Genomic DNA, 22,379 nt, shown 5'->3' with positions numbered 1-22,379 from the left:
TAGCAAATAATTGTCTAGAAATTAGTTCTTTGTCCTCAACATTAGCTCAAGTAATAAAGTTATAAATCAAATGGAAACAAGAATTTTGGTTAGCTGTGCCGAAATAAATAACCATAACGATGGAAACAAGAAAAATCTTTATAAGAGCATTAGCAATGGAGGGCCGATGGGAGGGCCTTCCCCATCGGCCTCCATAGCCCCACCGCTGCGGCAGAACGGCCTTCTGGCGGCTCCCCCATCTCTCTCCAAATGGGCCGATGTATCAACCTTGGTCATCGACGAGGGCTAGTCGATCAGCCTTCCATTGTGGAGCAAGGGCCTATCGGCGGCCCTCCCATTTTATTTTTTTGTTTTTTTATATTTTTTTATTCCATTTTTTCTACTATAAATACCACATCCCATTATTTACATTTCCTACACCAACATCTTATCTTCTCACATTTTATCTCAATACACTTTCTCTCTCTAGTACATTATTAAATGTCTTCCCATAGCGATTCCAACGACGAAGTCTTAAATCGAGTGGTGTCGGGGCGGCACGACGTCGTGAAGAAGCGAACCAACGAAGATTTGCGTACTAATATTTTTGGTTCTAATAAAAATTAAAACAAAATAGTGATGATGTGGAAATGAAATGGAATGGGAAGGCCCTACGGGAGGGCCCTTCCATTGCAGGGAGATAGACCATTTGATCAAATGCTGATGTGGAATGGGAGGACCCTTTCATTGTGAATGCTGTAAAACATGTTCCACGATTCTTCTGATAGTAAATTATTAAAAAAAAGTCCAAAGATGACGAATAACAAAATCGAGGTGATTTCTTCATGTCTGGTTGGAATGGCAGGCAATGAGACAACTCCAATGTCAAGATTAGCTCTAACTCCATGGGATTTGAAATTACTCAATCTCAATCCCATGCTTAGAGGTCTTAGGCCATCTCCAACCATTTACACCAAACTCAAATCCATTTTTGAGTTTGGGTCACACCAAAAAGTAGTTTTACTCCAAACTCAAACCCAAAAGAATATTGCATATTTATATTCTTTTTATACCTTTTCAATTATACCTACATATTTACTTAAATTACATATTAGTCCCATAATATTTTATCAATAATTTATGTAACTTAAATAATTATACAAAATTTTTTTATTAATATATTTATGTATTAAATATACTTTATATTAAAAAAATTACACTACTTTTAAAATTAAATACACTAAACTTGCAATAATAAAATTCAAATATAAATTGAAACTCATTTAAATATATCGCAATTACATAAAACATATCACGGTAAACATAAAAAATAGCTAAAATTCAAGACTCGAAATTTGTGTATTGTTCCCACAAATGATCAACTAGCGCATTTTGAAGTTCCAGATGTGCACTTTTATTTCTTATTGTGTCATATCGGGTCATATACTCTTGAAATAATAACAAGATTTTTTCAGCAATATTCATTCCTATTAAGTTATTATTTGTAAAAAACATAATTTATTATAATATGGTCAACTTGACTAATTTCTATTTATTTACTTTTATTAGAAAAATATATGTAAATTCCATGAACAAATTGTGTCTAAATTATGCGGCTGATAGTTTGAATCAACTATCAAGTACTACTGTACTAGTACACAAATTGACAGTATACAAATTGGCCGCCGGCTGATTCAACTATCAAAATAATAATAAGGACTATTATGCATTATTTAAAACTTTTTTGCAGTAGATACTCAATTTTGGTGTTCACTTCAAATTTGGTGTTGTTTGATTAAAAAACCAAAAAATGGGTATAGGTATGGAGTATGGTTGGAGCATATTTTTACACCAAAAATGAGATTTGGTGTATGGTTGGAGGTGGTCTTATCTTTCCAAAACCTGAATTTGACCAAACTTCGCTTATTCTCCGCCTCAAAAACTCATTTTCCCGCGCCCTCGACTTCTTCCCGCCCCTCGCCGGACGCATTGGCGCCGATCCAGCCGCCGATAACTCATTTTACTACTTCCTAGACTGCAACAACGCCGGAGCCGAATTCATCCACGCAGACGCCTCCTCTGTTTCCATTTCAGACATTTTGGGACCCAAATACATACCCGAGACAGTGTCCAATCTCTTCCCACTAGGCGAATACCGCAACTCCGACGGCCTCACGAAGCCTCTCCTTGGCGCGCAAGTCACTCAGCTCGCCGGCGGAGTCTTTCTCGGATACACCGCCAATCATGCCGTCGTGGACGGCCTCCCTCTGGCATTTCATCAACTCCTGGTCCAAGCTGTCGCGTGGTTCCGCCACGATATCGAAATCCCCTGTTTTCGAGCGTTGGCTCACGAAACGCCTTATCCCTCTCCCGCCGCTGGAGAAATTTTGGGTCCCTCCGCAGCCTCCGGTTCTGGCGAGGCTTTTCCACTTCAGCAAGGAGAGTTTAGGTAATCTGAAATCGAAAGCCAATTCGGAAGCCGGTATCGATAAAATCTCGGCTGTGCAAGCAATCTTCGCTTTCCTATGGCGGAGCACAACTCGGTGCCGGAATCCGCACGGTGTGGACGGGGAGGTTTTCATCATGCTGGGGATCGGCGCGAGGGCGAGAGTACCTCTACCGGAGGGCTATTTCGGGAACGCGTTCAACGGTTCAGTGATTGCAATGAGAGCGGCGGAGCTGTTGGAGAGAGGGTTAAGGTTAGGGCACGCAGCGAGGAAGATCAACGATAATATTGGTGCACAGGGCGGTGAAGCAGTTGTGAAAACGGTTGAGAGTTGGGAGAAGAATCATGTGGTGCTCAGCTGCAGGAGTATTCCTCCGCCGGAAACAAGCAATGTGGTTGTGATTGCGAGTTCAAATCGGTATAATATGTATGGCAACGATTTTGGATGGGGAAGCCGATTGCAGTCGTAAGTGGAACGATTTAGCAATTTGATGGAACTATGAGAATTTTTCCGGCCGCGGCGGACGGCGGAATTGACGTGGAAGTTTGCTTAGCGCAGGAGACAATGCAGGCGATTGAAGATGACGCGGAGTTTATGGCAACAATAAATCGGAAGGGATCACCTACAACAAATCCTAAAACAGATCTTAAAACCCACTTACGAAGAAATAAAATGGATCCCACCATCACTTATTAAAATTGCGCATGTTTATAAGATTATTTTATTTTGTTGTGAATTTATTTTAGGATTTGTTTTAGGGTTGCAGGTGATCCCTTCCAGCAATCAACCTTTCGGAAAATTGATTGAACTAACTTTTGGTAATGCAATTTAAAAAAATTAATATCATGTACTTTTTTTGTTTTTTAATTAGCTGTGAACTTCACCACATTGACTTGGTGATGATTTTATCTCATCTATATAAGAGTGGATAACTCTCCCCCTTCTAAGATCTTTTAAGAGGTGAGTGGCTCATTTCTAATATTGTATTAGAGCGGGCTAAGTCGATGATGAATTTATCTCTTTATCTCTTCCCTTGCCTATCCACGTGTTTCTCTTGCCTATCCACGTGTGGAAGTCTGATGTGTCATTCTGATGATCCTAGTTTGTCTACATAAGCATGAATAACCCTTCCTCTTATAAGGCCTTTTAAGAGGTGAGTGACTTATTTCTAATAACGTTGACAGTTCTCTCTTTGAGAAATAGGGAAGGTTGACGATAGTAGCCAGAACTTTATGCTTCTTGCGCCCATGTGACAGAGGCCAGAGGGGAGGTGGAAATAGAGAGTTGATATTATGATTATTTTAAATTTATTTTTTACCCTTTCGGTGAAAATAAAGTTGAATTTTTTTATAACAAACTTGATCGATCAAATGATATTACCTTGATGTCTCGACCTGGTATTTCAGCTTTACTCTTTTTTACTCATCTCCGTTTTATTAATAAGTATTGCTGGTTGGTGCACCATAGTATAATTCAATTTAGTTGAAATACTTAGATCACAAAAAATTAACTATATGTTAAAAGTTGATATAGTGATACAACTTTCCATTATATTCAAGGAATATAAAAAAAATCCTAAATTGGTCCTTATGTAAGTTCGACTTAACTATTGGTTATTATGCTCGATCGATTATCGATCCAATTAGAGTGAATCTTGGAGCCCAAATTCATTTTGGACCCCTTAAGAAGTAAAGCAAAGATTAGAGAATCAGCCCACTTTTGGTGAGGTAATTACAATTTATATACAAAATGTTTCACCAATGTTTCAATTGAGTACGAAATATTTTAAGCTAATAAATATCATACAAAAAGTTTAATTAGTATTACGAATTAGTACATTCCATCTAAAATCACTAACACTATTACTTTTTCTTATTTTTCTCCAAAATTATACCTAAAAAACATGATATTATTTCTCAAAATAATACCTTATGCATTGCCATATGGGCATTTTATCAAGCAATTAATTCACATTTAACTTTCAGCTAATATTTGTAGCTAATTTTAGAGTCGAAAATGATGAAAAATAAGAAAAAATAATGATGTTAGTGATTTTTATATGGCAGAATGTACTAATTTGAAATGCTAATCAAACTTTTTGTATGATATTTATTAACTTAAAATATTTTGTACTCAATTAAAATATTGGTAAAACATTTTGTATGCAAGGAGCTAATTACCCCACTTTTGGTGGGTCACAATTCAATTTTAAATTTGAATGCATTGTTTAGCTAGGAAAAGAATTTAACACCAAGAAAGACTTTAAACTTGAATGATTTGTTTACCTAGGAAAAGAAGAATTTAAGACCAAGAACGTGGCTAGATAACAGCCACTCAAAGCATGCGAAATCAAGCACCTCATCTCACATGTCAGTAAAGTGTGCCTTAGACCTCCCCACATCCAAACAAGCAACGATACAACCAAAGCCAAAATCTACACCATTATCCTAAACCAATCTCCGCCCTCCATTCTCCCCATCCTACGCCTCTCCCTCCCCAAATCCCCCAACCATATCCATCAACCCTCATAAAAAACCTCTCTCACTCTCCACTCCCCAAAATATCCCCACTAAACCATGGCCTCCATTGCCCTCAAAACCTTCGTCGGCCTCCGCCACTCCTCGCCGGAGAACAACACCACCATCACTCTCTCCAACCCCCACCGCCGCCGCACCACTCAATTCCGGATCTCCGCCTCCAAGTCCAGCCCCCGAGTCACCGGCCGCAACCTCCGCGTCGCCGTCATCGGCGGCGGCCCCGCCGGTGGATGCGCCGCCGAGACGCTGGCCAAAGGCGGCATCGAGACGTTCCTGATCGAGCGGAAGATGGACAACTGCAAGCCCTGCGGCGGCGCCATCCCCCTCTGCATGGTCGGCGAGTTCGACCTCCCTCTCGACATCATCGACCGCCGCGTCACCAAAATGAAGATGATCTCCCCCTCCAACGTCGCCGTCGACATCGGCCGCACGCTCAAGCCGCACGAGTACATCGGCATGGTCCGCCGCGAGGTCCTCGACGCCTACCTCCGCGACCGCGCCGCCACCGCCGGCGCCACCGTCATCAACGGCCTCTTCCTCAAAATGGACCTCCCTCAGTCCAAAACCGCCCCCTACGTCCTCCACTACACCGACTACAACTCCAAAACTGGCGGCTCCGGCGAGAAGAAGACCCTCGAAGTCGACGCGATCATTGGCGCGGACGGCGCCAATTCCCGCGTCGCCAAGGGCATCAACGCCGGGGACTACGAATACGCCATCGCCTTCCAAGAGCGCATCAAAATCCCCGACGACAAAATGAAGTACTACGAAGACCTCGCCGAGATGTACGTCGGCGATGACGTGTCGCCGGATTTCTACGGTTGGGTCTTCCCCAAATGCGACCACGTGGCGGTGGGGACCGGCACGGTGACGCATAAAGGGGACATCAAGAAACTCCAGGTGGCCACGCGCCTACGCGCGCGTGACAAGATCCAGGGAGGGAAAATCATCCGGGTGGAGGCCCACCCGATCCCGGAGCACCCGCGGCCGAGGCGCGTGCTCGACCGCGTGGCTCTAGTAGGGGACGCGGCCGGGTACGTGACCAAGTGCTCGGGCGAGGGGATATACTTTGCGGCGAAGAGCGGGAGGATGTGCGCGGAGGCGATCGTGGAGGGGTCGGAGAACGGGAAGAGGACGGTGGACGAGAGCGATCTGAGGGTGTATTTGGAGAAGTGGGACAAGACGTACTGGCCGACGTACAAGGTGCTGGACATTCTGCAGAAGGTGTTCTACCGCTCGAATCCGGCGAGGGAGGCGTTTGTGGAGATGTGCGCGGATGAGTATGTGCAGAAGATGACTTTCGACAGCTACTTGTACAAGCGGGTGGTGCCTGGGAACCCGTTGGATGACTTGAAGCTTGCGTTTAACACCATTGGGAGCTTGGTGAGGGCGAATGCGCTCACTAGGGAAATGGACAAGTTGAATCTATGATTCTACTACATTTTGCTGTCTATTGCATCTTCATTCATACATTTCATCTATGTATGTTGCTTGTAAGAATTGAGCTATTATTAGACTTTACTTTTTCTATTCTTGTAATTTTATTTAAGCGGATGAATTGAATCAAACCTCAAAGTAATCATAGTTATTACAGAATAAAATAAGATTGAGGGATTCGAATCTAATCTCAAGCGACATTCAAAAAGATTTTTTTTTCCTCCAATGAAATAATACTCATTCTGTACACTAGTTTTATTACTATGATTTTTTACTTTCAAACCATTTTTAGAGATATGAAGTCCATCCAAATTCCAAACGTATTGGTGCCCAAAGCCGCAAAATTTGTACAGTAGTAGTAAATCATCTTCACCACATCATGCCATAGCCAGTCGTTGGGTTGATATTTTCACAGAGAAGAAATCATAGCCGTTAATTGAAACCTCAAATATAAGGTCAGATTTCATAGAGAATCTTTTATCTTTCAGTTCCAAAAGGGCAAGATTCTTATTTCACCAGTGTGCATAAAAATATCAACAGTTTGAAAACAGAAACTGGAAATTTCTAAAGGAGACAACCCTGTCGCTGCTGCTGACCATAGATACAGAGATCGATATGTGCTGATTCCACCAAGGCCCTTCGGCACACGCACTTAAATTATCGACATCTTTCCCACAATTCTTCCTCTATCACCTCAATTTGAAGTCAGCAAGCTCCAAGCTAAGTCTACCGACTCCTCTTCTTTTGGTATTCCCCTTTGTTTAATTGTTGTGCTCCTCTGTTTCTTTGATTTACGGGGTTCGTTGGTTAATTGTCTCTTCATTTGTGAATGCCGCGTGCACTTTTGATGAAATAACTCTAATTGTCACGTACTGGAGGAATTTCGTATCATCATTGAATGTATATGTATTTGAATTTAGTTATACATAGGTAGAATTCTCCTGAGTTTTTCTTTTACTATTTGTTTTGAAGATTTTAGATAAAGAAGTATGTTCATCTCCATCCGATATCTCAGTTTTAGATATCTTTTGATCTTGGCATTATAGAATTTTGTGATTTTCCATTATTATTGGTTTTGATACTCAATAATTAGGCAGCACATCCATCATCAACTAAGCATCTTCTATTATCCTCTAACATTTATACTCATCTCTATCATGAAAACAATAGGTTGCACTCATCTGCCCTTTGATGTCTCGGTTACTTGGCGTCAATACTCCTATAAAACACAAAGACTGCTTGCACGAACCATTTAACAAATTGGAGTTGTGCCTAGTTTACTATGTGGATAATGGAAGTAGTGTTTTTCTGTGAAGTTAAATGTTGTACTATCTCTTTGCAGGTTGCAAGATGGCAGCAACATCAGCAACCGCCTTTTCAGTTATATCCACTGCATCTTCCGGCCCCAAAGTTGGCCTGGTGACGCACTCTAAGGCCGTGAGCATCAAGTTTAACTCGAAAAACTGCCTCACGAATTTCAGTGGCCTCAAAGCAAGTAACTCTGTCAACTGTGAATCAGAATCATCATTCTTAGGCTGTGAAAGCTGTGCAGCCCTTAGTGCCCCTTACTGTACAGCTATCCGAAAACGAAGCCAGAGATGTTACAGTTATGTCCAGCCTCATGCATCCTACAAAGTAGCTGTTCTTGGAGCTGCTGGCGGTATAGGCCAGCCTCTCGCCCTCTTAATCAAGATGTCACCACTGGTCTCCGCTTTGAATCTATACGACATAGCGAATGTCAAGGGAGTTGCTGCTGATCTCAGCCACTGCAACACGCCATCTTGTGTATCAGGCTTCACCGGAGCTTCTGAGCTGGCGGATTGCTTGAAAGGAGCTGATGTTGTCGTGATACCAGCTGGTGTTCCGAGGAAGCCGGGCATGACCCGGGACGACCTCTTCAACGTCAATGCCAGCATAGTGAAGACCTTGGTGGAGGCCGTTGCTGACAACTGCCCCGATGCCTTGATTCACATCATCAGCAACCCTGTGAACTCCACAGTGCCAATTGCTGCTGAGATTTTGAAACAGAAAGGGGTGTATGATCCCAAGAAGCTCTTTGGTGTCACAACTCTTGATGTTGTGAGAGCAAACACATTTGTTTCCCAAGAGAAGAACTTGAAGCTCATTGACGTTGATGTCCCGGTCATTGGGGGCCATGCGGGTATTACTATTCTACCCCTGCTGTCAAAGGCAAAGCCTTCCGTTACTTTCAGCGATGAGCAAGTGCAAGAGCTGACAACGAGGATCCAAAACGCTGGGACTGAGGTTGTGGAGGCGAAGGCCGGAGCAGGATCCGCAACTCTCTCCATGGCGTATGCTGCAGCGAGGTTTGTTGAGTCCTCACTGCGAGCTCTTGATGGGGACAGTGATGTGTACGAGTGCGCCTATGTTGAGTCTAATATTACTGAGCTTCCGTTCTTTGCTTCGAGGATTAAGCTCGGGAGGAAGGGGGTCGAGGCCGTGATTTCATCGGAACTTCACGGACTAACCGATTATGAAAACAAGGCTTTAGAAGCTCTGAAGCCAGAGCTGAAGGCCAGTATTGAGAAAGGTGTTGCTTTTGTTCAAAACCAACTAGTTACTGCTTAACTTTTTGCTGCAGTTGGTTTAAAGCATATTATTGGCATTACTAAAGCAGTTTTGTTTTCTAATTGGGTGTTACCTCTTTGTTTTTTGGGCCTTTTCTTGGATTTGCTCTGTATTTTGTCCTTGGGCCACAACCCAATTACTTATGGCATAGCATACAACCCAATTTGCTTTGTATCAATAATATGATGAAATTTTGAAAATTTGGAGGAAGCATTTTTATTTGTAAACAAATTTAAATAAATTGAAGCATTTATGAGATTTGATTTGATATTTGCTCCCACTTGGAGCTAAGGTGGACTTTTTTTTTACTTTATGACATCATAGTCATCTTCTACAAAAAGAAAGTCGAAATTTTAAGAGCATAAAAGGAAACCTAGCCAACCATTTACATGATACCACTGATTTTAGTTTTGAGATACAAAAACTTGTGTGTATTCTAGCTTACTCCACCTCGTCTAAGCGAAATCGCACGGCGGATTTTGACAGATCCACAGCACCAGAAACTAGGAAGAATAGAAGCAATCTGCAAAAAAATACTTGAACTCCTCATCTTCTTCGTCATAGTCAATAACGTCAGCAGAACTACACAAAGCTAGAGCATTCTGATGAGGCAACGAAGCAGGCTCTGCTGATTTCGACGACGACGACTCGATTCTTCCCATCAGCTTCCTCTTCTTGTAGTTTGCCTTGAAAAAGGCTTGCCGAAGCCTCTTTGTTTTCTCCTCCAGTTGCAGGTCCGGAATCTCTTCCATCAGCTTCCTCTGCTGTTCCAGAATCTCCAACGATTCCTGCAACTTCCCTTCCCCTTCCTCCTTTCCAAATTCCTGGTACAAATGTCAGAAAATCAAACCCTAATTTAAGATAAATCGAGAGAGAGAAAGAGAGAGAGAGATGTGCCTGAACATTCTTAATCAGGGTTTGGAGGCTCATGAGCTTCCTGTGAGGCCATCTCCTGATCCCTAACTCTCTACACCTTTTCTTCAAGAGAGTTAGCCCTACATTGAGTTCCCTTGCCGCCTGTGTAATCGGCATGTAGAAGTATTGAGAAATCATCTGTCTTGTCAATTTCTTCGAGTTCTTGCTACCATCCTCCAATTCTTCAAACGATCTATTACTAACCCTCTTCTCCTCATTCACTACCAACTTGCCATCGTTGATAGTAGAGCCATTATAATCCAGCAAAAGCAACTGCTGCTGCTGTGGTTGTAGCTGAACTTGCAATCCTCCTCCCATCTCATCAACAAACGCACACTCTGCAACATAAGTATGTTTTACATAAGTAATCAACTAAATCTTCGCAAAGGGGGAACGATAATTGAGATTTGAGTGTGTCTGATTTACCTGGAACTAGGGTTTTGCTTTGATGAAGATCAAAAGAGGGGTAGAAAGTGTCATGAAAAAGACACATATCCGATGATAAATGAGGAATTGTTTCTTCCATTCCAAACTCGCATCCATGAAACCCAAGGATTCCACTGATTTCAACCACAAGTAACAAGTAAGATTGATGAAATGAGAAAAACTAACATGATGATGATGATGATCAATACTACCTTAAATCGAGAGGAGGAAGTTGGGAAGGGATGGAGAAGACGTCGTCGTAGTCTTCTTTGGGAATTGTTGCGAGAGCTTGATTGTAATTTGACCAGCCCATGTTGATTTCCATAACCTAGAAGTAAGGAGTTGTAATGAATGAAAATGGCGATAGGAGACGGAAGGAGGTGGCGGTGGGAATGTGTATATATGGAAGAGAAGAATGGTGAAGAGGGTAACCAAAACGTAGGAATGTAATTATGATCATTTAATGCTCTGGAAGATCGTGCGCCGGCGTATGAATTAATCCCCATGTATATACATGCCATCTGGAATAAATATACTCATGTACGATCCATTTGTAATGATTATGTATGGTATGTGGATATGTGTATGCAATTAAACGTATTCGGTATCGATAAATTAGTGTGGAATCTGTGCTTTAGATTTAGATGATCAGTTGATTTATGAAGATCACACACGCATATGTAAATGATTTCCAATTGGAAGTTGGAACTAGCTGGGGATAAATCAAATTGCTCGTTGAAACAGGAAACACATTTTCGAGCGTCCAAATATTTCTAAGTAGTACTTTCCGAGCACAACAGCTAGAAGTTACAAGCATTGGAATGTGCTTGGTTCACTGGTCAATAGTATGATGGCTCTCTCATTGTGAATATTTCCGAGCACCAAGCGCGATCACATTTATGGAGTTTTATGAGCATGATGTGGTGCTCGGAAATGTTCCACAATGCCTAGCACATAGGGGTGCTCGGATTGGTTGATTGCTCATAAAAGTGCTTGGAAAATACAAGTAAATTTTGTTTTTTTGTAACGTTATGAAATAGATCAAATCAAATATAGAATTATTAGAGTCAGTTAATGATAACAATCATAAGGGATTGCTCAGTTTGCAAGATTAATGTCTATGATTAAATTTGGATCCCACTATCCCATTAAGAATGAATATTTTCTTTTCGACACGAGATTCTATGTAGTATTGTTTTGTGAGTTAATCATGAGAGAATAAATACTAAAAGATGAAAAAGTAGAGATGATATTGTTTTTATTTTAGAAAGCATTTCATTTTTAACTAGACAATCCAAAAAGAAAAACAATTCATTTTTAATGAGACAGATGGGGTATTATGTTTAGTTCATGAAATTGAATCTCATGACTTAATTTTATATGGATAGTCATGTGATAATTAGTCATATGTAATCCCACAATATTAAATAATCTCACAACTTATGTCTAGATTATATTTTGCTACTATTTTATCTAGAAAACGAAAACACACATAAGAAAACTATTTATTTAATCATGTGTTGTTTGATAGTCAGTTATGTCCATTTTCTTACACAATCGATGAATTCTTTTATATTGGTGAAGAATGAAGAACGTTTTAAACTGATCATCACGAAGACCCTAAATTGTATGTTCTCACCCGAATGGAATTTATGGTTGAAAATTTTGTTTATTTGGTGGACGGGAAAGTAATATATATCCGAAAATTTAACTTAGTTTCTGACATGGAACAATAATTGTAAAAACAGAATTCATTACGGGATATATAATCTCTTATCGGTGGCGTTCGGTTGTCAAGCTAAGACACATTGTCATATGATTATCTATCTAGGATTAAGTAGTGCAATTATTTTGGTTGGGAGGAGGTAATTATGACTCATTATCATATAATTATTCATATAAGATTAAGTTGTGTGATTTAATCTCATAAACCAAACATATTACAAATTTAATTATGTAAACCGAAACATCTAATCACTTTTTTTTTATTCCATCATTTACTTTACTCTCTCTTATATTTCCTACTTTTTTCATCTCTCCTATTTATTTAATATAAATTCTTAACCTCCGTGCCCAAAAGTTTTGTCTCAACTTTTATGGGACGGGGGGAGTACTAATTTTTACCCAAAATAGAAAGAGTGCAAGTATCTTGGGACGCCCAAAAAGGAATATAGTGCAAGTAATGCGGGACGGAGGGAGTATTAGTTTTATAATAAAATGTGAGTGGAAATGAATTAGTGCAATATGGGGTCCACTACCAAAAATGATAAAAGTGAAAGGTGACAAATTTTTAGGGACGGACGGAAATGGAAATAAGTGATAAATTTTCAAGGACGGAGGGAGTATATTTAGTTTGATTATACTCCATCTGTCCCACGATAAGAGTCATATTTTGTCATTTCGGTCCGTCTCATAACAAGAGTCATATTTTGTCATTTCAGTCCGTCCCATAATAAGAGGCACATTTCACTTTTTCCATAAATGGTAAGTAGGTCTAACGTTCTACTAACTCATCTTACTCACATTCTATTATAAAACCAATATAAAAAGTGAACATCATATTTTACTAACATTTTCAACCCCACTATTCTTTATATTTTTTAAAATCCATGCCCACACCAAAGTAAGAAAATAGTTTCAATGGTACCTTAAAATTTAATATTTTACCAGTAAAATTTAAAATCTAATACTCCCTCCGTTCCATCTGAAAGTGATGAATTTCTCTTCGACATGAGATTTAAGGAAATTGTGTTTATGAGTTAAAGTGGAGTGAATAAAATACAAGAGACTGAAAATATGAGAGATAAAGAGAGAATAAAGTAAGAAATTTTATTTTTTGCTTAAAGAGGAAATCAAATACTTGTAGTGAGACAATCCAAAATGGAAAGTTAATCACTTGTTATGGGACGCATAGAGTATCTAAATAAAAATTCTGAAATTTCATTATTTTAATAATTTATCTGTAATTTGAAATCTAAAATTCAAAATTTCATTTTACAAATTTGAAATTAAAAAATACTCTCTCCGTCCCAATTTACTATATTTGGAACATAAAATTTAACTTCATTGTTGATAAAATTTACACTCAAATGTTATTATTTTCATAAAAATAAAACAAAAGAAACACCTTTTACACACAAACAGTCAAAAGGGTCTCACTTTTTACTACCTGACTTCAATTGTTACACACTCAAATAACCAATACTTCACTTTAATTATTACACACTCCAATAATTTCTTAAAACAATTATTCGAACTAAATTACACTCTTAAACCGGGACGAAGGGACGAAGGAGTATAACCTAAAAAAAAAAAAAGCTTTGTGTAACGTGGATGCTTGAGCATAATTTTTTTCATTCATTAAGTTATAAATAAGTATATTCTAATCACATAGTTTGATGGGTGCTCCAGTCGAGATTAGATTTTAATGATGGCATCAACTTTTTACCCTACAATGAAAGCCACAAAATTACACTAGTATTCCTTTCTTATTTATCGGGACAAAGCGAAAACATAGTAATATTTTATTATTGAAATAATTTTCAGAATAGGTTGAGTAGACTATAAAAATAGACTAATTATTGGTTTTGTTATCTAATAGGAGTACAAGACAATTTTTACCATAAAAGAAAAGTTTCGCACGTGAAGACTTCACAATATTATCCGCTGATACTGATTTAGGGATCAGTTAATCTTTCTTGATTTTCGTGTGATTTTGGAATAGGCTGAATTTAGTTATTCGTGCTAGTCTAATTGAGGAAATCCCTTTTTTTTTTTTTTTTTCTTTTAGAGAATTGAATTTAGTGAACGACGAAATATGTTAATTTTAACTTCAAAAGTATGTCCTTCGTCTCATTATTTTTATGTCATACATATGGATAATCTACAAACGAGTAGTACATGTCATAAATAATGGAACAAGAGGTGTAATAAAGTACGAAGATAACAAGTGGTCATAATTTAGTGAATTACTGATTAATTATTAGTGCACTACTGCACAGCAAGAGCTCAATTATTCCCACCAATGATGAATTTACTGGCATTTAACCTTCATTCCTCAAATATAGGAAGTTACAAACTAAATGCAAGCCACTATTAACTATAATTACAATTTAAAATTTAACGTCATTCTTAATTGCAATTTATTATTGGGTGATGATCACCAATGAAATGTATATTCGTAGTTTTGTTTGTTTTTTTCTTTTTTTAAGTTGGCATATGTTCCAACTTTATATGTAATCTCTGGTATCAACAATTTTGTGGATTGTTTTGAATTATTTGACTCTCATAAATCGATAATGCTTTTACAAATACATTAAATAATATCTCAACAAATGTGAAAATGGAATGTAAGTATACTAGGAGACACATTTTTAAGTCCCTTAACCGAAGATGTTACAAAATTATTGTATAATGTACTACATGTATTATTATTAATAGAGAATAATAATTTATATCATAAAGTTTGGTCAAATTCTGATTTGTCTCATAAACTTTGAAATTGAAATATTAAATATAATGAAGTTTCAATTTTTCCCAATTGTCTCATCCATTTATGCACTAAATGTCGTCTTTTAACGATATTCAAAACGACTGGTTTTATTAAATTAAGTATTTGTTTCTTTTATATTTCTTTTCTCAATTTTCTTCCTATTTTATTAAATTATTTAGGGGTGTCGAAACGGGTACCCGCACCCGATGTAGCCCATAAACCCAGTCCCGATACCCATCCCGCTACATATCGGGTAGTCCCGATACCCGAGTCGGGTATCCCGCACCCGACGTTGCAGGTACCCGACCCGAACATGTATTTTTTGTTATTTGTATATTTTGATATTTAATTGTTAAAAGTTAAAAATGTGTATACAAGTACATAGTATATAAGATATAAATGTGCTACTGGACTTGCTATATTGTATAATAGGAGTAATGTATACTGTGTGTACTACTGTATGCATACTTACTAATGAATTACCTTAAATCCATTAAAGATTTGGAATGGAAAAGTAAAAAATGAAATATACTACGATGTATGCGTGTGTTGGAAAAACAAAAAGTGATAGCAATAGAATGGAAAAACGAAAAATATACTAGTAGAATAGTAGAGAGAAAGAGGAGATTTAAAAAACAAACCCAACCTAAACTAAAATGCTGAAATTAATTAAAATATAAATTAAAATGCCATATAGTAATCGGGTGCATCGGGTATTTCGGGTATACCCGCACGGGTATCGGGTATACACGTTACCCGCAAAACTCAAAATTATAATACCCGACCCCGACCCGTTTCCCGTTATCGTCGGGTAGCGGGGACCCGATACCCGTCGGGATACGAATTACCCGTTACCCGCTACCCGTTTCGACACCCCTAAAATTATTGTCGTGTTTAACATCACCAAAATATGTCGATTTGCGCATGAAAGTGACAATTAATATTGAGAAAAACGAAAATTCATGATTTAATATTTCAAAGTTCATGGAACAAACCATATTGAGCTTCGTGATTTAAATACAACTATCCCTTATTATTATTTTTATATTATAATCCTCAGTATCACTGTTAATTTTTTGTACTTATTTTATTACTTTTATTAACCTATCTTTATTATTGGATGAATTTTATTTAGGTCTTTGGACAATTGGAATGTAAACTTTTTGTTACTGGACAGTTTTACTGTACCATTATCCTTAAGCATATGGTATAATCATGTTGTAGAGTTTTTTGCACTATTTGTGGATATTTTTACTCTTTTAGTCTTTTTTGAACTGACGCAAAATTTATTGATTATATGTATGTGTCATTCAAAAAGAACATGAATTACTTCATATTTAACACTTCATTTGGTATATTCTTTTTTATTTTATTTTAGTTTCAGTCAATTTTAAACCAAAATCACAAAGAAAGTGTTAGATGAAGTATTTAATATCGTTAATGGTGCACATTAGGATACATAGTAGATTAACAATTTTGCCACCAATTTAAAAAAATAGCTAAAAGGTAAAAAATATATCCAGAAATAGTATAAAAAACCATCTAACGTGATTATACCATATGTTTACGGACTGGAAATGTGAGATCCAAATTATCCAAGAATTATTGCATTTTGGGTCAATATAAGACCGTAATTCTCAAAAGTATCCGAGTTTATCTTGGGCTCGTGCTCCTAATTCAGTAATTCTCATTCTTTATTTGAGATTTATTTTTTTCTCACCCTTTTGTTTTTATATTTTGTTCAAGATGGGATACTCAATAATATTTTAGTCAAAGGCGGCTTAGGCCATAAATTATCATCAATTTGGTTACTTCAGAATATTTGATGAACTTGAAATTTGAATTAGGAAGTGTTGAGATATATGAAATTTGAAATGGAGGGTTTAAATTGAAATTCAACAAGCTAAGTAAAGAAGAAGCAAAAGAAAAGCATAAAGAGATACTCAATAAGCTCAAGAAACCAAGACTGTCATTTTTTATGCATAGAGAGAAGAGCTTAGAATTTTAAAGTGCAAAATCAAATAAAGCAAAATGCACTTGGTATTTTTAGTTAACCACAACCAATTTTCCCACTTTATTCTCCCCTTTCTTCTAACTGTACAAATCTTTGCTTTAGATGGCTCGTCTCAATTCTGCCTAAGTGAATGATGAATAAGTAATACACAAAAAATCAAGTATATCCAAAGTGGAAAATAGAGAGCAAAATAAGATGACATGGAAGATTGATAGAGACAGAAAAGGTATTGATTGAACATTGGTCCAAAAGAGAAAGGAATTGTAACAAACAAATCAAGAGATTCTTGGCTTCATTCCAACCAACTTTTATTCAAACATGTCAGAGTCTTCTAAAACATCCTTATATTTGCTTCTATCCAATGCTTATGATTGAGGTGAATCCAACTTCTTCTCTTCATATCTTGGCCCCCTTTTACTGCTTTATTACTTTATTTAATTTCACATCACATATAATAATAGCACAAATGAGGCATAGTACCATACAAGCCATCACAATTTCTAACAGTAACAATTTGTCTCAAACAGCAAAAAATCCCACATCAGCCGCATACTGCAAGAAATGGGTTGCTTAATCTACAGAGTGCTCGTCGTTGCAGTCTTTTGCGTTGCGTTTCTGTCAATCGGGCTGGAGACTGTCGCGGGGCTGAGAAGCAAAGATCTTGCTCTAAGAAGGAGGATTCTGAATGGTGATGATGCCTTGCTAGACAGGAGTAGTACGCAACTGGATATCGCGCCTTCCCCTTCAACCGTGTTTGATCCTAACGAGTCTCAAAAGAGACGTGTTCGCCGTGGACCAGACCCCATTCACAACAAATGCTGATCCATCTGGCAGAATTTTTAAATAGGTTTGTTTTTTGTTTTGATTGTTTTGTATGTGTTACATCAATTAGGCTAGAAAGAGCAAGCAAAGTATAGTTTAAACTCTTAACACTTTAGCTTTTAATGTTTTGTTCATGAATCTTGTTAACATGTAAATCCTATAATCACTACTCAGTTTGAGATTTCAAGTATTTTAACTTCCACCAAAATATATTTGAAATAAGCATTATGATAACACATCAAAATTTACTGTATATACTAAAGAACTCACTGAGACCGCGATCTGATGTATCTGTTTCTCCGGTGATCCTTCAACCACGTTGGCATCTTCTTGCGTGTGACCGTCTTCCATATCATGTCCACGGCATCGTTTGGCTGAGACGGGTACTGGTATTCATAGTGAAGGCTTTTTTCCTTCAATTTCCCCCACATTTTAGTCCATTCCTCTTCTTTAATGCCTCTGAGCAAATTCAGAAGGTAGCCCTTCTTCACAGCGTCCGCTGCTGGCACAAACACGCAGAACTCTGAGTAGTCGAGCACATCCTCAAACGGAAGCTCAATCTCATCGCTGATTATCACCGGAACACAGTGGCTAGCAATGGCATCAAACAGACGATTAGACGAAGGCGTGTCACCAGCAATATTCAAGCAGAATTTGGATGAGGCCATCCCTTTCCCTGCATTACTCACTCCATTTCTCCCCACACTTCCGAATGCAAAATGCACGTCTCTCTCGTTTTTCAGAAGATAGTAGAGCTCTCGACGAATCACTCCACCCTATACATAATACATCCACCAACAATCATAAGTTCTACACTAAATAACACTATAAAAGCTACAAAATCATAAATGTGTGCATAATAAAACTCACATCTTTCCTATAAATAGCCCCTTGAAAATACACCAGAGTCGGACGTTGAACGAAGGAAGCGGAGGAAACAGGAGAAACACTCCTCACCATGTGCTTGTAAGGAGCAATGACATCCTTATCAATGTTAGCTATCTTCACATCATATCTCCCAAAATCCGACAGCACAAACATGCTCGTGCCAAGCTTCTTACGCGCAAACAACATGCTATTAGGGTGGTGAGCCACAACCAAATGATCCCTCCCACCACTCACCTTCCACTCCTCCCTACCTTGCAAAAACTCCACCAATTTCCCCTGCATCACCATGTCATTCTGCCTCCCATGCCTCTGCTTGGAGCCTCGGTTGTAACTCAAGGACGAGAAAAAGGGCACGAAAATCACATCTGCTTCGCTCGCGTTCTGCACCCTGTATGCACTACATTGCCTAGCAACATTTCCAACATTTGATGCTAGAAGATCAAGAGTAAGCCAATACTCAACACTATGTTGCAAGTTTAGCCCACCGGGGTAGGATGGTAATCTCTTTGCCTCGCGCAAATTAGGCCATGTTTGGCTTGCATTCACCCCCTTCCAACCCAACAACCCGAAGTGAAACTCGGGTGGGAGATCATACATGTACACTTTAAGAAGAGCATTGTCCTTATCGCATCGTTTCGTCGTTGATTCGTCTACAAGGGAAGTAGGGGCTTTGGCAGAGGGAGTTGGTAATGTTAATAGATTAGTTTTGGCATTTGAAGTTGGGCTAAGAGATGTGCTGTTGTCCAAAATTAAGTGAAGAACTGATATTGGAATGAATGAATTGGGATCAAACTGTATGAGAGATAATGAAGAAGAAAACAAGAGAAATATTGCAAATGCTATTAAGCAAGCAAGAAGCCTTGATGGCAAAATGCTTTTCTCTTGAGACAAATACATCTTCCAGAACTGGATCTAATTTCCTACAACTACTCCAAATTCGACTATTTTAAGGATGTTATGTTAAAGGTCGAGTAATCTTCACTCATCTGAAGCAAGAAAAGGCAATTGCAAATGTAAATAATTCCATACAAATTAAAAAAATATAACTTGAAAGTCTTACAATTACTTCTATATAGTATAAACATGCATACATATATTATTAAAATTTGAAGATATAATACCTTGTAAGCTGTTAATCTTTGTTAATTTCCATGGCGCTTGAATTTGAGGCGGCTGTTACAAAAAAGAGGAAAATTTTGACTATTGGGACTCCAAATTTACTAATATATAAATGGCAATTTAATGTTCTTCATTAAGGAAGGTTGAAAATATGATCTTGGCTATGGAAATATGGATATTTTTATTTATAGTATCAGTCGTATTAGCATATAAATTAGTAAATGTTGCTGCCATAATATAATTTGATTTTGTTGGTATGAATAAAGAGGAGGTTGAGTAGGTTGAACAGACATCTCTCGTGTTTGTTGTCCTAATCACAAGATGCATCTATACGCAATTAAACATAACCTTTTATTTTTCGATACAACTATATAGTAACCTTTTCGTAAAATGGAGTATTAAATTGGAGAAGGGTGATTAGATCAATTTCGGTCACTCACCCTTCCTCTATTTTCTTATTTTTTGATTAAATCTGGAAGTGGAAATATTGGCCGAAAATGGAAATTATTGAGTAATTGGGGATTCAATTGAGGCGGAATTGAATTGGATTTGATTGGAGTCGAGTCATTTATTTATTAATTTAGGAGTAAACGCAATGCTTAAGATGAAATAAGAATTCTAAACTATTATTTATTTCTAATTTTAAATAAATAATTAATAATTAGAGAATTAATTAGAGAGTTAAAAATCAGAATTAAAAATCTAATTTGGTCAAAATCAGGATTACGCCTGTTGACCCTTAGTTTTTTAACGGAACAGTTAGTCCATGTCCAAAATGATCAAATTTCCATATGTTCAGGACCAAAAAAATCCAAAAGATAATGTTTAAGACCAAAAACGTAAAATGACCATATGTTTGGCCTTTACTCTTTTATTTATCATAATTATATTGTATATTTGGATTGGTACTCCATATCATATGAGCATCCCCATCCGTGCTCTTATTTAAGAGCACGGAGGTGGGCCTGGACCCACTTTTAGTCCATGTCCTTAGGTAAGAGCACAACCCTCACATCCATGCTCTTCCGCAAGGACAAGCTAAAGGGTCCAACCATTCTATTATTCAGTTTAAATACTTCAATTACTAAAAACATTTCTACGGTATAAAAATATATTAAAATATAAAAATGACATAATTAAATCCTCAAATATAAAAAATTACATAATTAAAATCCTAAAAAATAAATATTACATAATTAATATCCAAAAAATTAATAATACATAATTAAAATCCTAGAAAATAAAAAAATACATTATTAAATTCATAAAATTAAAAGACCCACCACTCGTTGCCGAATTTCGCCCAAATGTGTTTGATTAGGTCTTTTTGTAGCTCAATGTGGGTTCTTGTATCGCGCATTGTGTGTCTTGTTTCGATCCTCTCGTTCACCGTCGTATGCACACCTAGTCGGCAACGAGCCTTTTGTTGGCTCCCTCCCGATCACGACGGATGTAGCGGCGAGTTGATCTAGTTGGTCGAGGAGGAGGGGCGGGGGTATTGGCGGCGACATAGGCTTCATAGGTGGCGCAATATTGTTCATAGTATTCTTGTTCTTCGCACTCCGCTTCCGCAATGAGATCGATGAAATCCATTTTTGAATTTTTTAGAGAGGGTTGGAGTGAGAGAGGAAGATGTAGATCATTAGTATGAAAAAATATGAATGAGAGATAATTTGATGTGAAAAGTGGATGATGAATGTGTGTATTTATAGATGATTTTGGGAAAAAAAATTCAAAAAATTCCAAAAAACGTCCATAAACGGTTCTATTGTTTGGGAATCCAAAAATATATATATATTTTTTATTTTTGGTATTATTTTCAATTTTTTTTTAAAAATAAAATAAAATTGCCAACGAATATGTCGTTGGCCAATTGCAGCCCACCACGTAAGCCTGCTCAGCGGCACGGACGTGCTCTTATTTAAGAGTAGCACACAGACGGACGAGCTGCAGCGGCGGACAACGGTAGGGCGTGCCAGCGGCACGGAAGGACACCCTACCGCTGTGGATGCTGCTTTTTTGGATAGAGATATATCAGTTAACAATAAAAATCAATCTATATAATTATGAAAATTAAATTTGACACAGTATATTAAATCAAAAAGTACATATTTATTAATCGATGCTGTTTAGATTTAAGTATTTATTATTTCCTTGTTTTAAAAATATCAATAACAAAATTTTATAAATAAGTAAACAAAAAATAAATGAAAGTCATATCTATCGAAACCAAAAAATGATTCAGAAATGTTATCTTGAAAAATCCGTGATGAAAGTTGGTTTCATTTTTCTCTTTGGCTTTCGCATCGTTATTTACTTTATTTTTTTTGCACCATCGGCAAGCATCATAAAATGGACCTTCCATATCAAATTCAACACTGAATTTACAGAATCCAACAATCCGGGCCCAGTATATATTTGGGCTCCGAATTCCAGGCCTTTTTGTTATGGATCGCCTAGTTATTGGATTCCTAATTCTTTCATGGGTTTCTTAATTCTTTATTGGGTCATTCATGCATAGCCCATATTATTCACTATAGCCAATTATGTTATAATAATAAATTTATTAATGGATATACTGTTTTTCTCCCCCAATTAAGATTTATTAATAAAAAAAGTTTCATCATTATAACCTCTAATTTTAATAATCAAAATATGACAATTTTATTTAATGCGATTTACAAGTGTTATAATTATTCAAAATCCATACCACT

General features: G+C 37.5%; 3 protein-coding genes and 2 pseudogenes across 5 annotated transcripts; 3 read left to right on the top strand and 2 right to left on the bottom strand.

The window, feature by feature from the left end:
* Positions 1 to 1,765: 1,765 nt before the first annotated feature.
* LOC125193656 (putative acetyltransferase At3g50280) lies at positions 1,766 to 3,576 on the top strand (annotated as a pseudogene).
* Positions 3,577 to 4,981: 1,405 nt separating this feature from the next.
* LOC125208823 (Pyridine nucleotide-disulfide oxidoreductase family protein) lies at positions 4,982 to 6,493 on the top strand. The gene has a single exon (XM_048108352.2). It carries the CDS (start codon positions 5,003 to 5,005, stop codon positions 6,392 to 6,394), a length of 1,392 nt encoding a protein of 463 aa, XP_047964309.1. The 5' UTR covers positions 4,982 to 5,002; the 3' UTR covers positions 6,395 to 6,493.
* Positions 6,494 to 6,889: 396 nt separating this feature from the next.
* Positions 6,890 to 9,051, top strand: LOC125208839 (malate dehydrogenase, chloroplastic pseudogene; annotated as a pseudogene). Its single transcript, XR_016134999.1, has 2 exons — positions 6,890 to 7,147; positions 7,743 to 9,051. The product of XR_016134999.1 is annotated as a malate dehydrogenase, chloroplastic pseudogene (transcript).
* A 441-nt stretch (positions 9,052 to 9,492) lies between these two features.
* LOC125193662 (protein RKD3-like) lies at positions 9,493 to 10,655 on the bottom strand. The gene is made up of 4 exons (XM_048091506.2): positions 10,543 to 10,655; positions 10,331 to 10,464; positions 9,887 to 10,242; positions 9,493 to 9,813 (listed from the first exon to the last, which is right to left on the bottom strand). The coding sequence occupies exons 1-4, from the start codon at positions 10,653 to 10,655 to the stop codon at positions 9,493 to 9,495; spliced, it is 924 nt and encodes a 307-aa protein (XP_047947463.2).
* A 6,460-nt stretch (positions 10,656 to 17,115) lies between these two features.
* LOC125202098 (putative arabinosyltransferase ARAD1) lies at positions 17,116 to 19,844 on the bottom strand. 2 transcript variants are annotated; one of them, XM_048100435.2, is made up of 4 exons: positions 19,668 to 19,844; positions 18,529 to 19,532; positions 17,929 to 18,434; positions 17,117 to 17,663 (listed from the first exon to the last, which is right to left on the bottom strand). In XM_048100435.2, exons 2-4 carry the CDS (start codon positions 19,441 to 19,443, stop codon positions 17,597 to 17,599), a joined length of 1,488 nt encoding a protein of 495 aa, XP_047956392.1. In that variant the 5' UTR covers positions 19,444 to 19,532; positions 19,668 to 19,844; the 3' UTR covers positions 17,117 to 17,596. The 2 variants fall into 2 exon arrangements, with proteins under 2 accessions (XP_088920348.1, XP_047956392.1); XM_089064222.1 differs by having other exon boundaries at positions 17,116 to 18,434.
* Positions 19,845 to 22,379: the final 2,535 nt, after the last annotated feature.

The sequence above is a fragment of the Salvia hispanica genome, chromosome 2, assembly GCF_029641045.1.
Source record: "Salvia hispanica isolate PSC_SH4W2 chromosome 2, Shi_PSC_v1, whole genome shotgun sequence".
NCBI classification, from domain to species: Eukaryota; Viridiplantae; Streptophyta; class Magnoliopsida; order Lamiales; family Lamiaceae; genus Salvia; species Salvia hispanica.
The sequence above is the reverse complement of the archived record's forward strand: the minus strand, read 5'-3'. Positions and strand labels throughout refer to the sequence as shown.

Excerpts from the sequence above, each read along its gene's own strand:
- LOC125193662 (XM_048091506.2), bottom strand. The coding sequence starts at position 10,655 with ATGGAAATCAACATGGGCTGGTCAAATTACAATCAAGCTCTCGCAACA. Across the intron at positions 10,465-10,542 it reads CTTCCTCCTCTCGATTTAAG|TGGAATCCTTGGGTTTCATG; the intron begins GTAGTATTGATC and ends GGTTGAAATCAG. Across the intron at positions 9,814-9,886 it reads CCCTGATTAAGAATGTTCAG|GAATTTGGAAAGGAGGAAGG; the intron begins GCACATCTCTCT and ends CATTTGTACCAG.
- LOC125208823 (XM_048108352.2), top strand. The coding sequence starts at position 5,003 with ATGGCCTCCATTGCCCTCAAAACCTTCGTCGGCCTCCGCCACTCCTCG.
- LOC125202098 (XM_048100435.2), bottom strand. The coding sequence starts at position 19,443 with ATGTATTTGTCTCAAGAGAAAAGCATTTTGCCATCAAGGCTTCTTGCT. Across the intron at positions 18,435-18,528 it reads GGGCTATTTATAGGAAAGAT|GGTGGAGTGATTCGTCGAGA; the intron begins GTGAGTTTTATT and ends TATTATGTATAG. Across the intron at positions 17,664-17,928 it reads TACATCAGATCGCGGTCTCA|ATGGATCAGCATTTGTTGTG; the intron begins GTGAGTTCTTTA and ends AAATTCTGCCAG.